This window comes from Nannobrachium achirus (assembly GCF_963921795.1).
Source record: "Nannobrachium achirus genome assembly, chromosome: 21".
NCBI classification, from domain to species: domain Eukaryota; kingdom Metazoa; phylum Chordata; class Actinopteri; order Myctophiformes; family Myctophidae; genus Nannobrachium; species Nannobrachium achirus.
The window spans coordinates 13,427,655-13,445,990 of record NC_137828.1 but is presented as its reverse complement, the minus strand read 5'-3'; the positions used below and the strand labels follow the sequence as shown (position 1 = coordinate 13,445,990).

Genomic DNA, 18,336 nt, shown 5'->3' with positions numbered 1-18,336 from the left:
GAGAGGTAAATAAAAGACTATGTGAAAAGGAGATTCATTGTGTGCTGGTTATTCCATTACTTTGATGACATTGTTGAGCCGTGCACCATAAGACTTGGTAATTTTGTTGACTAAAACTAAAAGACTACGATTTTGATATTTAGTCGACAAAGACTAAGACAAAACAATCTCAGTTGACCAAAATAGGACTAAAATTACATGGTTTGTTATTGAACTAAGACTAAGAAGACTAAATCACAATTTGCTGTAAAAATTAACATTGGATCGTTGTGGGTCTTCTGCTTTGCAGTCACATTTCTCAATGGAACAGCAGCAGCCATCCTGGATGTCTCAGACGAGGAGCTGTTCTGTCTCAGACGAGGAGCTGTTCTCCTCCTACCCCATGGCTCCGACGAGTCCATCAGTTCCAGTGCAGACCATTGGGGAACGGACAGTGACCGCTTGTCCCCCCCTATTTCTCCCCTTCTCTCCTCCCCTCCTACTCCTCCAGCTCCCTCTTCCCATTACCCTTTGCCACTCCGGCGACAGGCAAGCAGCTGGGCTCAGTTGGCCCTCTCCTCTCCCCCAACCCGTTGGCTGCCCCTCCACCTGACCTAGCTAGGGACTTCTTACACACCCAAGCCCCTCATGCACCTTCCTTCTGTGCAAATGCTGGCATTACCCCTCCCATCATCGCTAGCCCGCCTTTCTCCGCATCCCAGATGTCTTTTGTGCGTACATTTTTTCCTCCCTCTGGTCCCTACTACAGCCTTGCCACAGCGACCCCCGTGGTGCGCATGTCGACCTCGCTGAACTTTCCAACATTTCCAATCTATTTCCAAACATTTTGCCAAAGAAATAAGCCCAACAGAAGCAACTAGGCTAAACTACTTTACATTTTGAAAATAGCAGATCAGCAAGCTCACAATGTGTCACATTGCGACATATTGTGAGCTTGTATATTTGCTATTTAAAAACTATTGAGGGGAATATTTTTCAAACATCTTAACAACATAAATCTGTGTGGCGGTCTCTGGCACCACATATTTTCAGATGGGGGTCTGCGACTTTGGACAAATATGTTAATCTGGGGTCCTCGATATGAAAAGATTTGGGAACCACTGGTTTAAAAACATATTAGAAAGTAAGCCCAATAAGCAACTATACTATTTTTTTAAGGACACTAATTGCTTATTGTAAGCAGACATGGCAACCCAGGTACATTCAGAGCCCAGAACGCCAACTACTGACACTTTAATGCAAGGACAACAGGAAACCAAATGATGTTTTTCAGGCCAGCTTTTTCAGCCTTTTTCATCCTGTCAGGATATGAACAGGAAGCCGGGGGCGGGGCCAGGAATAACGTGAATAGTGGTACAGGGTTTTATAGCTACCACACCCTCTTTTCCACCCAAGCCGTTGCCCTTCTTCAGCAATTCAACCAAAGCACTTACTGGGGAGTCCTGGACCCCAAGATTTTTTATAGAGTGTTCAAGATCAGGTTCTAGGATAAGGACAACACACACAATTGTGTTTTGCAAAAAGAAAGGGAGGAGACCAAGGCACTCTTGTGGAAAAGGTAAAACGCCTATAATAGTCTGGCTAATGCATGGCAAGAATAAAATAAATAAAAAATGCCTAAACCTAACCCTAACCAGGCAGCCAATCAGACACAGGCAGTAAAAGTGTCATTATAATACAAAAAAAAGTGTAATTATATTTATTTACATGATTCCAATAACAATTCGACTTTTGAATTGTTGAGAGTTTAAAAAATATATCAATGTTTAATAAGCTGCTTCAGGGTTATTTTTGCTTGCTTTTGAATTAATTTTAAGATGATTGTGCCTCAGCTGTTATAGCTGATGTTGTGATCCACTTTTCGAAGATATGTGCTCCAAAATATGTGCAGAGTGTGGGTTATGGGGAAAAAAGTAACTGTACCTGGTGCGTGCATGAGAATGTAGGAGCATCACACTGTCTCTGCACTCCTCCATGGGCTGCTCCTTACATTGTGAATCACAATGTAAGGAGCAGCCCATGTAGGAGTGCAGAGACAGTGTGGATAATTGTGTAGGATTGCTTTGCTATAATTGTGACAACACATGAGACAACTCGTGTGTATAGTTTTAAAGATATATGGGGGTGGTTCATCTTACCCACAGGTTCTCTTACCCCGTTTTCCCCTAGTTGGAATCAGCTCAGCTATCAGGAAAATACGATAGGCCTACTGAAGCCCAAAAGGTTTGAGAACCATTGCAGTAGTGTGTGATGCGGTCACCAGCACGTTCGCCTATGACCGATTCGCCAAATTGTATTTGGTCCTTTCGCAAGGCACTTTCGTAGCCATAAATCATAACTCTTGTAGAGGTCGCTTATATTGGGACGTTTACTCTCACAAGAGTTATAAAGGGGAGTCAGAACTCTCTTGCTGGTTGAACCCTAACGTCCATTTTCGGCTCAAAACATGTACAAATCAATAAGGTGCTCACCGCATCGTTGAAACAGTTTTCTATCGACTGATCTCATCGAGTCTCATCGCTTTCCTTGTTGGGTAAAAATAGCCGAACATATCACGTGACGTTGATCGCCGTCGCTATTCGGTCATATAGGACATGACGTTTTTGTATGCGGAAGTATTCCTACGTTCTGTAGTTCTGAAGGTAATGTGCGGTGAAATTTGCTTCCCTAGATCCCCAGGGATGATGGTGAGAAGAAAATAACTTTAATTAAACCAAAATATTGAATGCAGCGACACCTTTAGCAACAAAGGCACTTCCTCGGACTTCTAAATAATAAATGAGCTCTCTGAGACTCAGACAGGCAGCTAGCAGGAAAAAAAGTTGATTATGGCATTTCAAAGCACACAATTCATGCTATAGCCTATTCACACATCCATGCACTGAGTGACAGTAGTAGAGGCAACCACGCAAGGCACCAACCTGCTCATTGGGAGTAGCCTGAGTCAGGCATGATTTATACACGTTGCGGCTTATTTTTGGGTGTAGCGACAGTAGCGCACTACAAACAAACAAAACAAAACAGCACTCAATTACTCGAGATAGTATTTATTCAGCCCATGATAAAATATGAAATAATTATTATTACAGGAGGTATGTGGTGATGTTCAGGTGTTGTGGCTGTTCAGGGATGTCAAAATTCAAATTCACTGTTTTGTTTCTTCTCAAGGATGACCCAAAATGATGTGATTGAATGTTTTTTTTTTTTTTTTTTTTTTTTTATAGTATTCAAACCAGTACTGCGGCAGTGGAAATGCTGCATTGGTCGAAGATATTAAGACCAGAAAGACTAAATGAAGCAGCCGCATAAAAGGTGCCACAGTAAAGAGATTCAAAGCAGTGGTGGAAAGTACATTTACTAGTACTTAAGTAACTCAAATTAAAGAATATATATATATAAATATATGTATATACATTTTTAGCAGTCATTTCCCTTCAGTAACAATATTATGGTGCTGGGATGTTTCCTTGCAGAAAGACACATCCCCTGGCTGTATTTCTGTTCTGTTCCACTCTTTATGTTGACATTAAATGTCAACAGAGTGGAGGGACATTTTTGTCAGGGGGAGCTCAGCCAGAGCTCTTAATTGCTCCCTTTGAACTTCAAAGGGGTTGTGTTGAAATTCTTTATTAGGAATAACCCCGTTGAGGTGTAGCATCTCGTTTTCGAGAGGATCCTCCTAAGCACAAACAAAAATGTACAACAGAGCAAGAAAAAAGTGCAGAGAGAAAAGAAAAGAGAGAAAAAAAACAACAACAACAAACAGAAACAAAGCAAAACAAAATCAATCAGAAAATACAACAACCAAATCAACCCTCAACTGACAAGACAATGGAAATAAGACAACAAGGAAAACAGTAGAACATAACTCAAACATAAAACAAAACAAAAACAACCAAACCAACCCAGAAAGAATAATAGACAATACAAGTAAACAAACAGGACAACGGAGAAACAGACAAGGAAAACAGAACCGTCAAACAAAGACTGGATCATTAAAAAGCAATATAATGGATGTCATAACTGCTGTGATAGTATGTAATAAAGTCATACATAATAAAGGATAAGATATAAAGTTGTAACTTCTAAAGTTAAGCAAAAGTTAAGCAAAAGTTATTCATTATTATAAGTTAAAAACATGTACATGTTCTCTCATAATAAGAAGACAGCTTATTTTTAAACATATTAAATGAGGAAATGGAACGAATATCTGCAGGTAAGTTATTCCAATCAGAAGGACCTTTGAACAGAAAGGCTTTCTTGGTTGTGCACTAAGGTAATTGATTGGGCCATACAAGTGTCAAGTCCTCGTTAGTGATCTCTCTAATCAATCAATTAAGACAACTACCTGTTTGATGCCTGTCATAGAGGGGAGGGGGGAATGTTTTTGTGTACACACAAGCTTGCATATTTTTCCTTTAAGTAACTAAAATTAAAATGAATAAAGTATTTTTTTTTTTGTTATTTGTACTTTACTTGATTATTTCCAATTTCCAAAACTATGATTATTTCAAAACTTTAGTTATAAGTTACTTTGTAGATTTTGATTAAACATACATTAACCACTTCAGCTCTATATAGATTTTGGAAGCTCACAATGCATCACAATGCAACGTATTGTGAGCTTGTAGATCTGCTATTTTTAACAGATTTTATACATTTGAATACTTGAAATGGGAGTACTTGGTCCTTTAAGTAATTTTTACCCCAATACTTTTGTACTTTTACTCAAGTACATTTTGCATTCCAGACGTCTACTTGTAACAGAGTATTTCTACATGGCATGATACTTTTACTTGAGTAAAACATGTGAGTACTTTTTCCAACACTGATTCAAAGTAAAATGTTTGTGATCATGATACATTAATGACAACAACTAACTATTACTTTGAGGAGGTTTGTTGGAGCTCTGTGTTATCTCACTGGCCGCTGACAGGAGCTTCTTTCACAAAACTTGCGGGAAATATACCAATATTTCCATGACACTGGCCTTCATACCAGTCCTCATTGACTGTGGAAGAGAGAAAACATCAATTAGAATAATTGTTTCTTGAATTATTCTACGTGATTATTGACAATGCTGAGACTATGAACAACCCTACTGTATAATAGCAAGCTACCAACATGTTGCATCGCGACAAATGTGCCCAAAACAGGAGGGTTAATAATAATAGTTTTTTAGGAGGAATTAATTGGCATAACAACTAAATTGGGGAGAAAAGGGGAGAAAAAAAATATTGTCTACTCTAAGTTTAAGAAAAATACAAAATAATATATTCTTAGATTGTGATAATTATGAAATACATTTCAGGCAGTTTACATTTCCTAAAAGGAAATGCATATATTATATCTGACCAAAAGCAGGGATATAAAACATAATTATCACCATCATCAGCCATAAGAATGAATCACCATGAGGGGGGTATAAAGAGCAATTTCATACTGGCACAGCAAATCCAACTATGATCTATCTCACCTTTGGAGACAAGTGTGATTGTGTCTCCCTCGTTGAATGGAAGGTCCTCTGGATTTGAAGCCTCGTACGTATGAAGAGCCACGAGTAGAGTCTGCTGCTTGGTTGGCTCATCTGTTTGCTTTGTTGGTCCATCTGTTTGCTAATAGAACAACAACAAACGCAGGATAGATCAGTGGTTCCAAACATCAGGGTATGACCCAGACAAACACACAAAATGTTTGGGTCCCGACTCCCGTGGAGATACGAAATTAATCTTTTGGGTCTCCAGCTTTGGGAACCCCCTTGCATATACAGCGTAGTAGCGTACAGTAGGTCTACTGTAGGTTATGTTTTCTCTGTTTTCTCCATGTTATTTCCCACGTACTCATTTGGTTTGACATTGTCCTTGTTTACTATGGAAATGTTTTGTACCCATAATTGAAACGAGTTATAGGTTTACATCTATTATCGGTATCGGCCAGAAGTGTCACATCAGTGCATCCCTAAAAGAGACCAATTCTTACCTCCTCCCCTTTCTCTTTCTCCTCCTTCTGGTGCTGGTCCTTCATCTTACACCTTAAAGTGATGCGACCGCTGCTGGCGTGACTCCAGACCTTGTCCATTTCAGTGTTGGGATCGATCTCCATTTGTCCATCGTCCGAGGAGCTTAGACTGGAAATGTAATGAATGAATGAATAAATTAATTGCATTTTTTATTTTTAGTTTACAACCATAGACAAAACTCACTTGTGTGTGCACAAGAAAATCATTGTGAATGTACATATCCAATCAACGCACGCACGCACGCACGCACGCACGCACGCACGCACGCACGCACGCACACACACACACACACACACACACACACACACACACACACACACACACACACACACACACACACACACACACACACTACACATTCAATGACTAGGCACAATGCTTATTCTTTGTCAATTCTTTACAATCCATATAGGAAAAGGTAACTTTATGTGGAATGTTCACAAAACCACACATACTGTACCTCAAGGTGATGGAATCAGCAGGCATGTTGAGTTTCCCGCTGATCTTCTCAACCAGTGTGGTGTATGGAGATCCCGTGGACAAGGACACTGCTATATTGTATGTGAAATATACTTTCACTGTGCAGAGTGGGCTCTGGCAGTTATGAGACAAGGAAGAGGAGTTATAAATGAATGATCCTTCTGACCGAAATCGATAAGAAAAGAGGTGTACTGTACTGTTCAAGACAGGTTTTTTTCTGAACCTCTGTTAATTTTGTTGACTAAAACTATGACTATCGACTAGGCCTATCTTTTTCCCCCAAAAAAGAAAAAAAAAAACTATATCAGAACTAGGACTCAAACTATGACTAAATATACTGACAATTTTGTCAACAAAAAATAGACTAAAATGTTAGCGAGGGACTATGGAGAAGAGTGTGTAGAACAAAGACAAGTCATTTTATGCGTGGTGGCGCTCCCGAAAACAGCCGATCTACAAGCTCACAATGCAGCTGCCACGCGCCGTGAGCTTGTAGATTGTCTCTTTTCGTATAAGTATAAGTGTAAATCAGGCATTGCAACACCATCGTGTCCCTCTAAAACAGTGGTTCTAAACCTTTTCAGGCCCCCAAAATAATAATATTTTAACTGGGGACCAGCCCACCCTGACGGGGTCCTCCCTATTTTCCCCAGGTTCTGTGATGTCATTTTAGAGGTATTAAAAAGTCTTTAAATTGTCACTTTAGAAATGTGCAGACACCCTCTATACACTTAAACTTTATGTTAATTTGTGTTGAGTGAGAAAACAATTTTGCACATAAAGTTAATCATCTGGGGACCCCCAAAATAATTTGGGGACCCCCCTGGGGGTCCCGACCCACAGGTTGAGAACCACTGCTCTAAAACACATTTTAGTCGACCAAATCAATGGTAGATTTAGTTGACTAAAATGTGACTAAATCTGAATGGATTTTCTTTTTGTTTTAATTTATGTCAAAATGAGCACTGTTCTGAAGGTATTGGCACAGAGAGAGATCACATTCCACTGATATATACAGTTAAACAGCAATGAGCTTTTGGATAGTATCATGCAATGATGGGCCTCGGCATACCTCTTCCATACTGTCTTGTTCACTCGTTAAGTTGGGAGTGTGAGCTGACATGATGTAAAAAAAAAAAAAAAGAAAGAAAGAAGGAAAAATAGGTTATTCGGGGTACAGGAAAATAATCAATCTACGGTAAATACATTTATTAAATATTATTATTCCATAATAGTCTATAAATTATATAGCCTGTTTTCTGTGGAAAAAAAAATACATGCTAAATAAAGGGTATTTATTAAATTTAGTACAAATAAATATGTATATTTTTTTCTTCTCCATACAAGGACTCTTCTCAGGTGGTGTGTAAAACAGTTTTTTACGTGGGGCTGCGGTGGGCCCTTTCTTCTCAGGCGGTGTGACTGGTGGCTCTTCTCGCTCTCTCGGAGACTGAGGCGTTCCAGCCCCACTGTTTTTTCCATCCTAGAACAAACGTTACAGATACAATTACTAATAGGACTCACATGTTCTATATCTGTTTTTATTTTCTGTTACATGCAGTTAAATAAATATATTGTTGCTGTCGGGAAGAAACCTCTATCTCCAAATGCTAACTTTTTTGTGTTTTTTCGTAAATTAACGCCCTACTTCATCATAATACTACAGCGTCGCATCAAAAGTAGCAGACCGACAAGCTTGAAACGCTTTGTGCCGCGTTTTGAGCGTGTAGGCCTACATTTGCTACGTGAGCTGTTTTTGAATTTCAATCCTGAAAAGTAACTGTCTTTGGAGATATGAGGTTTCCACTCAAAAGAGAGACGATAAACACCACAGACTAGACCACACACACACACACACACACACACACACACACACACACACACACACACACACACACACACACACACACACGTAAAATTAAATTCATACCTGATACTGTTTTAAGCTTATAGGTTGCAGGAAATTATAAGGAACAATTCCCCTCTGTAAATGAAATAACAGTGAGGAATATTTTAGCTTCAGTACATTTAAAGGTGCAGGCCAGGGTATATGCAGTATAGTTGAAGAACACTTTTCAACCTATCTTCAAATAATAGATCCTCACTAATGTTCATAAATAATAAAATAGCACCATTTTTTTTACTCAGTTCAAGTCTCTTGGGAGAGCTGTGGGAAGTTCAGAAAACCATCATCTTGTGACATCATTGTTTGACAGATTTCGTTTTTTAAGCAATATTTTTGAAAGAATATTTAGATGTTTTGTATTGAGAGAACAATGGCTTCCACTTTAACATTGCAACTTTTCAGGAATAGAAAGCCTGCATTTTCTATTAGCTTGGATTCCCCATCGATGATGTCACAAAATGATGGGTTTATGACATGCCCACAGCCCTCCTCTGAGACACATACCAAGTAAAACTAAATGTACTTAGTTACTGTCCACCACTGGCACATGGTATCCCATAATAGCCTAATAAACATGAACAAGTTCAGCATAATATTCAAATCCCATGGAAGCATTATAAAGGTGTTGAGAGGTTATGCTGGGATTGATACAGTTACTGTACAGAGCAGTAGACCAATAGTTTTCAAAGGGGATCCTCAGGAGTCAGGGGTCATCGGCATGTTGGTTTGTGGTGGTCATTTTTGTCAAAATATATATATTTTTTGCCATGGACATATATTGGGGCCATCCTGGCAAATAAAACATTTGAGAACCACTACCTGTGGACTTAGTAGTAAATCAGTATTATCAAAGATGGTCTCTTATGGGTGTTCCTAGCAGAACATATTTTCAAATGTTGCTCTGTGACAACAATATGCTCAACTTGTGTAGACTCTTAGCTGGGTGGTACTTACTCTCTCATTGAAAAGCACTGTGGCCCAGTTGTCAGTGCCCTTGTTGAGCATAAAAACCATGTTGCCAGGCTTTAGGGCCAGCTCGTCACTGGTCTTAGGGATGAACTCATAGAGGACAAGGTGAGGTTCTCCTTCCAGAGCCCTGCAGAGAAACAGCATGGGAAACACTTAAGGATTGTTGTGAACGTCCCCGGGAGGACAATATGTTTGTGCTTTTACTCAAGTCAATTTAGAATTCCGGACTTTGACTTGTAACAGGTTATTTCTACATTGCAGTATTGATACTTTTACTTAAGTAAGGAATGTGAGTACTTTTCCACCACTGATTATTATTACATGATCGTCTAATCACAATCATTTGAGATAACCACAATTATTTTTTCATGATTGCCATCATCATTTCCATACATATTCAAATCTTTAATAGATATAGCTTGATCTACAAGCTACGGTCCGTCACCAAAATCAAAATAGTTCATCCCCACTCCCCAGGTAGCCATGTGAACCAAGCTCTCCTGGGACAAATCTACATGTAAATTTCCGGAGGAGTCTGGTTGACGAGGCTACTCCCCAGGGCCAGTGTTGATTTCGTCGATTAAAACTATGACGAAAAATGTGTGTCGACTGCGTATTTTTCACTGACGAAAACTAAATAAAAACTAAATAAAGACTAAGCTGTGATGACTAAAAACTAAGACTAAATATATTGACAATTTCGTCAACAAAATAAAAACTAGACTAAAACCTTATGGAGGGACTAGTGGAGGAGAAAGTCATTTTATGTTTGGTTGCTCTCAGGTGTTGCTTGCTGAAAATAGCAGCTGCGACGCGTTGTGAGCTTGTAGAACGGCTATTTTCAGCATGCAACCAAGTGTAAAATCAGTCATTACGATGCCATCAAGGCCTGCCAAAATACATTTTAGTTGACTAAATCAACTGTAGATTTAGTCAACTGAAATCTCATGATATTTAGTCGACTAAAATTAGACTAAAACTAAAACTTTTCAGGAGACTAAATTATGACTAAAACTAAATGAGATTTTATTTAAAATACTATGAACTAAATCAAAGTTTGCTGTCAAAAACAACACTGCCCAGGGCCCAGGGAGCGTGGATGTGCTCTGCACTTTAGATATTGAAATATGTTTTATGCATTTTGGCCTGAGGGTGGTGCTAGAGGACAGTCGCTGACCAAAAGCAGCATGATGAGAGGGCGCCTAAGCATTGTTGGCACCTCAATGTTAGATTGTCTATGTTTTCTAAAATGTAAAAAAAAAATATATATGAAGGATTTCTAACCTTGTGAAAATACTAATAAATAAGTGTCTCTGTCAGGTGGAAACCTCATAATGTCCAAAACTGTGACTTTTTGTATGCAAACTTAAAAATAGCAAAATAGCAGATCTACAGTCTCGAAAAGCCTCGAGCTTGCAGATCAGCAACTTTTGTTACTTTTGTGTAGTATGATCAAGTAGGGTGTTAGTTTATGAAAAAGAACTTTAAGAATGTTATACCTCATAACCTCGGGGGGCTTCGTTTCAACAGGACTGCGTTCAACCTATCAGACATCAAAAGATTTAAAATCAAAACATTAGCTCTAAATGTAAATGTAACACTTATTTACACAATCTAATGTAACAATTTTTAACGTAATCAAACATTATCCAAGGTGCTGTAGTCAAGAGTATAGGTATACTCCACCTGTGGTTGTAGGGGAGCAAAACCAGAATAGCCAGCATCTTCAGGTCTAACGGCGGACAAAACCTGAGGAAAGGAAAGCACCGAGTTAGCCTATATACCAGTGGTGGAAGAAGTAGGCTGGGCTACTCACATTTTGGATCACTCACCCACCAAACGACCTTTAGCCTACTCATCCCATGGAGACTCATGGGTATTTTCTTGTTTTTGTTGCATTCCTAAGCCAATAATTTGATGACCAGCAGTGGAGACATAAAGAGTCTCCTTTGTGTCTCCTATGGGATACATTAGGCCATACATGGTCAACTGGCGGCCCGGGGGCCACATGCGGCCCCCACCTTCATTCAATGCGGCCCACAGGTTAATACCAGAAAATTGATATATTATTGATTTCAGCTGCTACAATTCCAAACATGACCTGCTTTAATTCCGTCAGTCTATATTAGTAGCTTAATGACTAGTATAGTAGTATTAAAGTGTATTTTTTTTTATTGTCAATGTATTTATATTTATATTTCATAACATGAGTATATAACTAAATGAGTTTGAAATTAAATCAAAATGTTACATTTCAGGAATCCAATAAAAAAAATAACAAAAAATAATTTAGGATTCCAATTCAAAAGAAGAAAAAATAGCCGATCTACAAGCTCAAAATGCATCACGCTGCGATGCGTTTTGAGCTTGTAGATCTGCTATTTTTGTAAGAGATACTAGAATGACAAAGTTGGACATAGCAATATGTAATGTGGCCCTCTGGAGTGAAGGTGGAAATATAGCGGCCCTAGCCATCATCAAAGTTGCCCATCCCTGCATTAGGGTCTTTATACATATCATCAAAGTATTGGCTTTGGAATGCAACAAAAACTAAAAAGAAAAAAAAAACTCCATGTGGTGAGTAATTTATAGGAAAAGAAAAAAAACATTTTGGGGCTGACCTAAAGGACAACTTTGTTTTTTTTTTTTACAACTAGGGTTCATATTTTAGATTGTAATTAGAGAAAAGAAAAGATGAGAGTTAAAATGTTTTCGTTAATTTCTTTCAATCTTTTTAGCGATTTTGATTTCAGTGGGTGCATGGGGCCGTTACAAGTTGCTAACTATGTCTTTCAAGACACAATAAGCCATTGATTTCTTTATTTACAGTAACACTCTATAGCCTCCATAAGTCACATCTGCCCATGAAAGAGTGTGGTGCATCTTGGGAATGGGCTCATTGTGTCTAAAAAGACATATTTAGCCACTTGAAATCAAAATCATTAAAATCGCTAAAACGATAGAAAGCAGCAAATGAAAACATTTTAACGGTCATCTTTTCTTTTCTCTAATTACAATCTAAAATATGAATCCTTGTTGTAAAAAAAACTAAGTTGTCCTTTAAGTAGGCTACTACTTACTAATTTAGTTTCCAAATGTACCGGTATAAGTAACTAGTAACTAAAGTTTTCAAATAATTGTAGTGGAGTAAAAAGTACAATAGATGTAATGGAGTAGACGTAAAGGTATTGGAAATTGGAAACACTCCAGTAAAGTGAAACAATCCTCAAATAGAAATTACTTTAGTTACTCTACACTACTGGCTGGTTCCCAAAGAATGGGTCCAGGACACATTTTTTTAGTCATGGACCCATTTTTATGGGATGCGAGTAAATATCCATTGTTTTCTTATTATTTAAAAAGAAATAGTTCAAAGTATTATTATATGAATAATACTCTTTGACATGCATTAAGTAAAATGATACCTTAGCTTTCCCCAGATAGTCCTTCTTTTCCAGCTCGGCCACAAATTTCTGATTCGGTTTAAATAGCAGTTTTGATGGGACCTCAGCTAGCTTGAATAGTTTCTGTTTCTGTTGGTGAGAGAAAATAATAATAATTATTATTATTCACATGGTATATCATTAGCCCCATGAGGTACAGTAGATGCTCTCCCTGGGTTCACGTGTTCGCGGCGCGTTGTGAGCTTGGAGGTTGGCTATTTTCGGTGCTTTTGATACCACACTGAACTAAGCATAATCAAGTCAATACTGGAGATGTGGTGTATAAGGCATGGATTTCTACACAGAGAGGGCAATTCTTTCAACATAAAATGCAGCATTCAAGTTCAGGAGAGTTTGGACGAGGCATTCACTGCATTTGTGGCCTGGAGAGGGGACTTTTTACAGACGGGTAGGGGCTCAAGCCCCCTCTGATGTCTATGTGTGCACATGCCTGCTCAGGTCTAAATGGGTTAAAAATGGGTTAATAGAAAGGTAACCACTAGTCGGGGGCATTAAGGATATCTCGCGCTAATCAGTCTAAAAGCGCACAATTTTGCACAGATGTAGCTCAGTGCATGCTCTAATGATTTAGCTAGGGCGCCCGAGTCGGCGACCTTCGGGGTCGCCACACCGGCCACATCAAGTTGGGCTCCCATTGACTTTCTATACTGGAGGAAAATGCCCAGAAAATCATTTTTTTTCTGGGTATTTAAGTAGGATGTGAGGGGTCTAACTAGGGGTTTGTCATGATGCTGAATCCATTGCAAGCATTTGTTTTGCACAAAAAACATTCCTTGGGCTAGAAATGGCCTCAGAAAACAATGCATGTATGGGTGAGCATTCATGTTAGTCGGAGGCCTTAGGGCTTTTTTTCTCGTGCTAATCAGTCTAAAAGCGCCAAATTTTGCACAGATGTAGCCCAGGGCATGCTCTAATGATTTAGCTAGGGCGCCCGAGTCGGCGACCTTCGGGGTCGCCACAGCTCCAGAAAACACCCAAAAAACTCTGAAAAGTGATGACTCATCACTTTTCATCACTAAACCATCGTTTTCTGAAGCCATTTGTATCCCAAGGAATGTTTTTTGTGCAAAACAAATGCTTGCAATGGATTCAGCATCATTACAAACCCCTAGTTAGACCCCTCACATCCAACTTAAATACCCAGAAAAAAAGTGTTTTTCTGGGTATTTTCCTCCTGTATAGAAAGTCGATGGGAGCCCAACTTGATTTGGCCGCTGTGGCGACCCCGAAGGTCGCCGACTTGGGCGCCCTAGCTAAATCATTAGAGCATACTCTGGGCTACATCTGTGCAAAATGTCACGCTTTTAGACTAATTAGCGCGAGATTACCATGTCATCTCCCTTAGGCCCCCGACTACTACATAGGTGCAGTGGTGGAAAAAGTACTCACATTTTTTACTTAAGTAAAAGTATCAATACTGCAATATAGAAATACTCTGACAAGTGAAAGTCCAGAATTCAAAATGTACTTGAGTAAAAGTATGAAAGTGTTGGTATGAAAATGTACTTAAAGTACCAAAAGTAATAGTACAAAATGTTTGAAAATAGCAGATCTAAAAGCTCACGACGCGTTGTGAGCTTGTAGATCTGCTATTTTCAAATAGCCTAGGTATAAAATAGGGCTAACGTGGTTCATGTATGTTTTATAATATTATAATTTAATATCTGCAAAGTAACTAGTAACTAAAGTAAAAAAAAAAATGGTGGAGTAAAAGTACAATATTTGGATCCGAGATGTAGTGGAGTAGAAGTAAAAGTATCGGAAATTGGAAATACTCAAGTAAAGTACAAATACCTCAAAACGTTACTTAAGTACAGTACTTAAGTAAATGTACTTAGTTACTTTACACCACTGCATAGGTGCATGGTTGGGACTGAGACACAGACAGTACTTCCCAGAGATTACACACCCAAAGTGAGTTTGAAAACATGACCAATGACAAAAAAACTCCCTGGGAGAAATACAACAATGTGCCAACACAGCAGCAAGATTTGTGAACTGTTGCGATAAAAGAAGGCTAGAGAATGGAATACAACCACCCTAAGGACTACAAACCATTAAATGGCATCCAGACCTACTACACATACAGTATAAACAGAGCTGCTACATTTGAAATTGGAGGCATTTTTTTTGGTATACTATGGAAATCGTATTGAGAAAAAAAGAAATGCTGCTATTTGTTCCTTCATACCCTGTACATACTGTACATATCAACAAAATGTAACATAGCTCTGTTTAGACAATGCTGTACTTCCTCCAACTGTATAGTCTCTATATGTTCTCCATTTCCAACAGTTTTTATATATCATCACTGTCGGGCAGAAACCTCGTATCTCCAAGTTTCAAATTTGTACTTTTTTCACCAAGCAAAGCCCTGCTTCATCATACATACATCATACATAGATAGTTAGCATTTGTTTTTAGGTTTTTTTAGAACTTTGATTATATTGTGTTTTTTCTAGATAGATATCCATTTGCACTTGTTATATTGCTGTTGATGTACTGTCATATTATCTTGTGATGTTTTGTATCTGCTTATTGTAAGTCGCTTTGGATTAAAAGCGTCTGCTAAATGCCTAAACTGTAAACTGTAAACTGTACAAGGCTGTTGCACAAATGTAGTGAAAACAGCTGATCTACAAGCACACGTCGTTGTGTGCTTGTAGATCTGCTGTTTTCAGCAGATCCAAAACGAACGGTCTTGGACATACAAGGTTTCCACCCGACAACGACGATATGTTTTGAAACTTGCTTTGGCAATGTAAACGTATGTTTTCTCATGCCAGTAAAGCTCCTTTGAATTGAATTGAATTGGGACTGACCAGAGTGGCCTCCAGGGCCCTGTCCAAGAGGTTGATCTTGGCCTCAGTCTTGTAGCGCAGTGCAGACAGCAGGTGCTCCTGGGCTTGGTCCCATCGGCCCAACTGAGCCTGACCCAGCGCCAAGTTGTGAAGAACCTGAGGGACAACGGTCAGAAATCGTGTGAACAGCTTAATTGCATTGACTTCGTCAATACTTCGGGACAATACATTTTATATTATTTTAACAAGTACTATACTGATTTACCATCAGGTTGGTATATATATATATATATATATATATATATATAAAGGCTGGGACTTTAACTGATTAATTGCGATTAATTAATTACAGAAAATTAACGCGATTAAAACAATTAACGCATTTTAATCACACTTAGTTTTTGCACCACAGAACCTTCAGTTTCGGGCATACCGATCATAGATGCACCAACCAAGAAGAGACAACAAACGCAAAGGGAGCAGTAGCCGATCAGAGCGCTTTGCTTGGCCCAGTGGATAAGAAATTTAGATTTAAAAAACTCACTTGTTGATTCACTCGTACAACAAAATGTGTTTTCTTGAAGAAAAAAAATGCTTCTCAGGTCAAATATCGATGTGCGATTAAAATGAGATTAATTGCGATTAATTCATCACAGAGCCTGTAATTAATTAGATTACAATTTTTAATCGCATCCCAGCCCTAATATATATATATATATATATATATATATATATATATATATATATATATATATATATATATATATAATATGCTATTTTCACTATTTTAAAATGTTTTGTTTTTAAGGGGGGGGAAAGCCTAATAAGGTTAGGCATAAGGCAAGAAAGGGCCATAAGTTTCATTTGTGTGGGATACTGTCTTCTAGGTGGGGTTGCATCTCGTCACAGTCTTATCTGGGTGTCACAACAACGCCTGTTGTGTAATGACATCAGCTCTGCAGTTCAGACACTTACCTCAACAGCATACAGCTGGTACGCCAGACCCAGATTCTTGTAGTCAATAAACGGGTTGCCCCTCAGCAACTTTAAGGCATACTGGAAGTCACCAACACACTCCTCGAACCTTTAAACACGAACATTCAGGTCACTAACCATCGCAATGAATTAAACCAGCTAATGTACCATGATGGCACTGATGCATAGTTACCGTAAATATCAATGTGAAGATTCAGTGGAACCAATATTAGTCTAATATAACCCATTTACACCTATAAGTTGTTATACCTTTCATGCCGGGAACACCTATATGTGCAACATACTGTATAGCAAATATTTTGGGGGGATATGTTTGAATACAAATCTTTTGCGAAAACTAAAGGATTTAGAAGGTATTTTAGAATCTGCCTCAAGTCTAAATGTGATAATAATAATAACAACAGCATTGCATTGCATTTTATGAAGATGAGCAAGTCTTACCTCTCCTTTCTGTAGAGGGTGATTCCTCTTTGAAAGAAAGCAATTGCCAGATGTTCATCTTTGGCTATGCTGCGGTCAAATGCCTGCATGAAGAATTGAGAAAATCACAGTGACTTCCTTCTCTTTTCTATATGACTTGCAATTTAATCATCATTTTATGGCAACAAAATGACAAACCAGAAACAATTGTGATTTTTCTTGAGAAATAGTTTATGACTCTTTTTTTTTTCTTTTTGATAATATTTTCTTTAGACTATACTATAGGTTCTTGGTTTTCCTGCAATCCTACTCTAGGTTCCTTAGGCACTACACTGTCCCTTTGCATTCTGTATAGGTGATTACCGTAGGCTACTTATAGTAAGTCTTGCTAAATGCCTAAATTTGTAAGTTGTTGAGATGTGGAGCAATTACAAAACAGACTTTTTAGATTAATGTTGGCCAAGACCAACTCATAACCCCAGACATACCTTCTCAGCAGCATCAAAGTCCTGGTTGAGCAGTTGTAGGCAGCCAATGTTAAAGTAAATTTTGGAGTTTGACTCCTGGATAGACTGTAAAATGCTAAGAGCTTCAGAGACGTCTTTTCCCACAGCTTTTACAGCTTGGTCCCACAGTCGCAGATAGTCCACCAAAGTCATCTTGTCACTTCAGAGACACACTGAGCTACTGACAGAAATAAGGGAACTTGAAACCTATTTGAAACAAAAGAACTTCCCCAAAAATTATTGCCACACAATGTGACACTTCAGACTATGATAATCTTTTATAGTTACAGTATGTTATAAATTCTCTACATGTTTACTCTTTGTTCACTTACAAGGAATTTGACTTGATACATTCATACTGTCAAATAAGTATAGCATAAATAAGATTTTATAACAGTATGGCTAACATTTTGAATATATACAATATATTTGCATTAAATTGTCTATGATGGGTTTTCCTGAGTGACCTAGCTGTCTAGAAGGTTAATGTAACCTACATACCATTCTTTAAAAACAAACAATAAACAGCACTCAATTACTTTAAATAGTATTTATTCAGCCAACATTAACATAAGAAATAATAATTATTACAGGAGAGGCAGTGGTATGTGGTGATGTTCAGGTGTTGTGGCTGTACAGGGATGTCAACATTCAAATTCACTATTTTGTTCCTTCTCAAGGATGAACTCAACTGGAAGTGTAACATGACCCAACATGTAATTGAATGTTTTTTGTCATTATTCAATCCCAGTACTGTGGCAGTGGAAATGCTGCA

At 38.3% G+C, this 18,336-nt stretch overlaps 1 protein-coding gene across 1 annotated transcript; it reads right to left on the bottom strand.

The window, feature by feature from the left end:
- Positions 1 to 4,787: 4,787 nt before the first annotated feature.
- LOC308306602 (neutrophil cytosol factor 2-like) lies at positions 4,788 to 17,714 on the bottom strand (the record flags this gene model as incomplete). The annotated part of the gene is made up of 15 exons (XM_080751641.1): positions 4,788 to 5,011; positions 5,477 to 5,615; positions 5,980 to 6,127; positions 6,480 to 6,613; positions 7,572 to 7,615; positions 7,883 to 7,982; positions 8,430 to 8,483; positions 9,360 to 9,501; positions 10,874 to 10,917; positions 11,061 to 11,123; positions 12,800 to 12,907; positions 15,661 to 15,795; positions 16,615 to 16,723; positions 17,077 to 17,159; positions 17,544 to 17,714. 15 exons carry the CDS (start codon positions 17,712 to 17,714, stop codon positions 4,920 to 4,922), a joined length of 1,566 nt encoding a protein of 521 aa, XP_080607767.1. The 3' UTR covers positions 4,788 to 4,919.
- Positions 17,715 to 18,336: the final 622 nt, after the last annotated feature.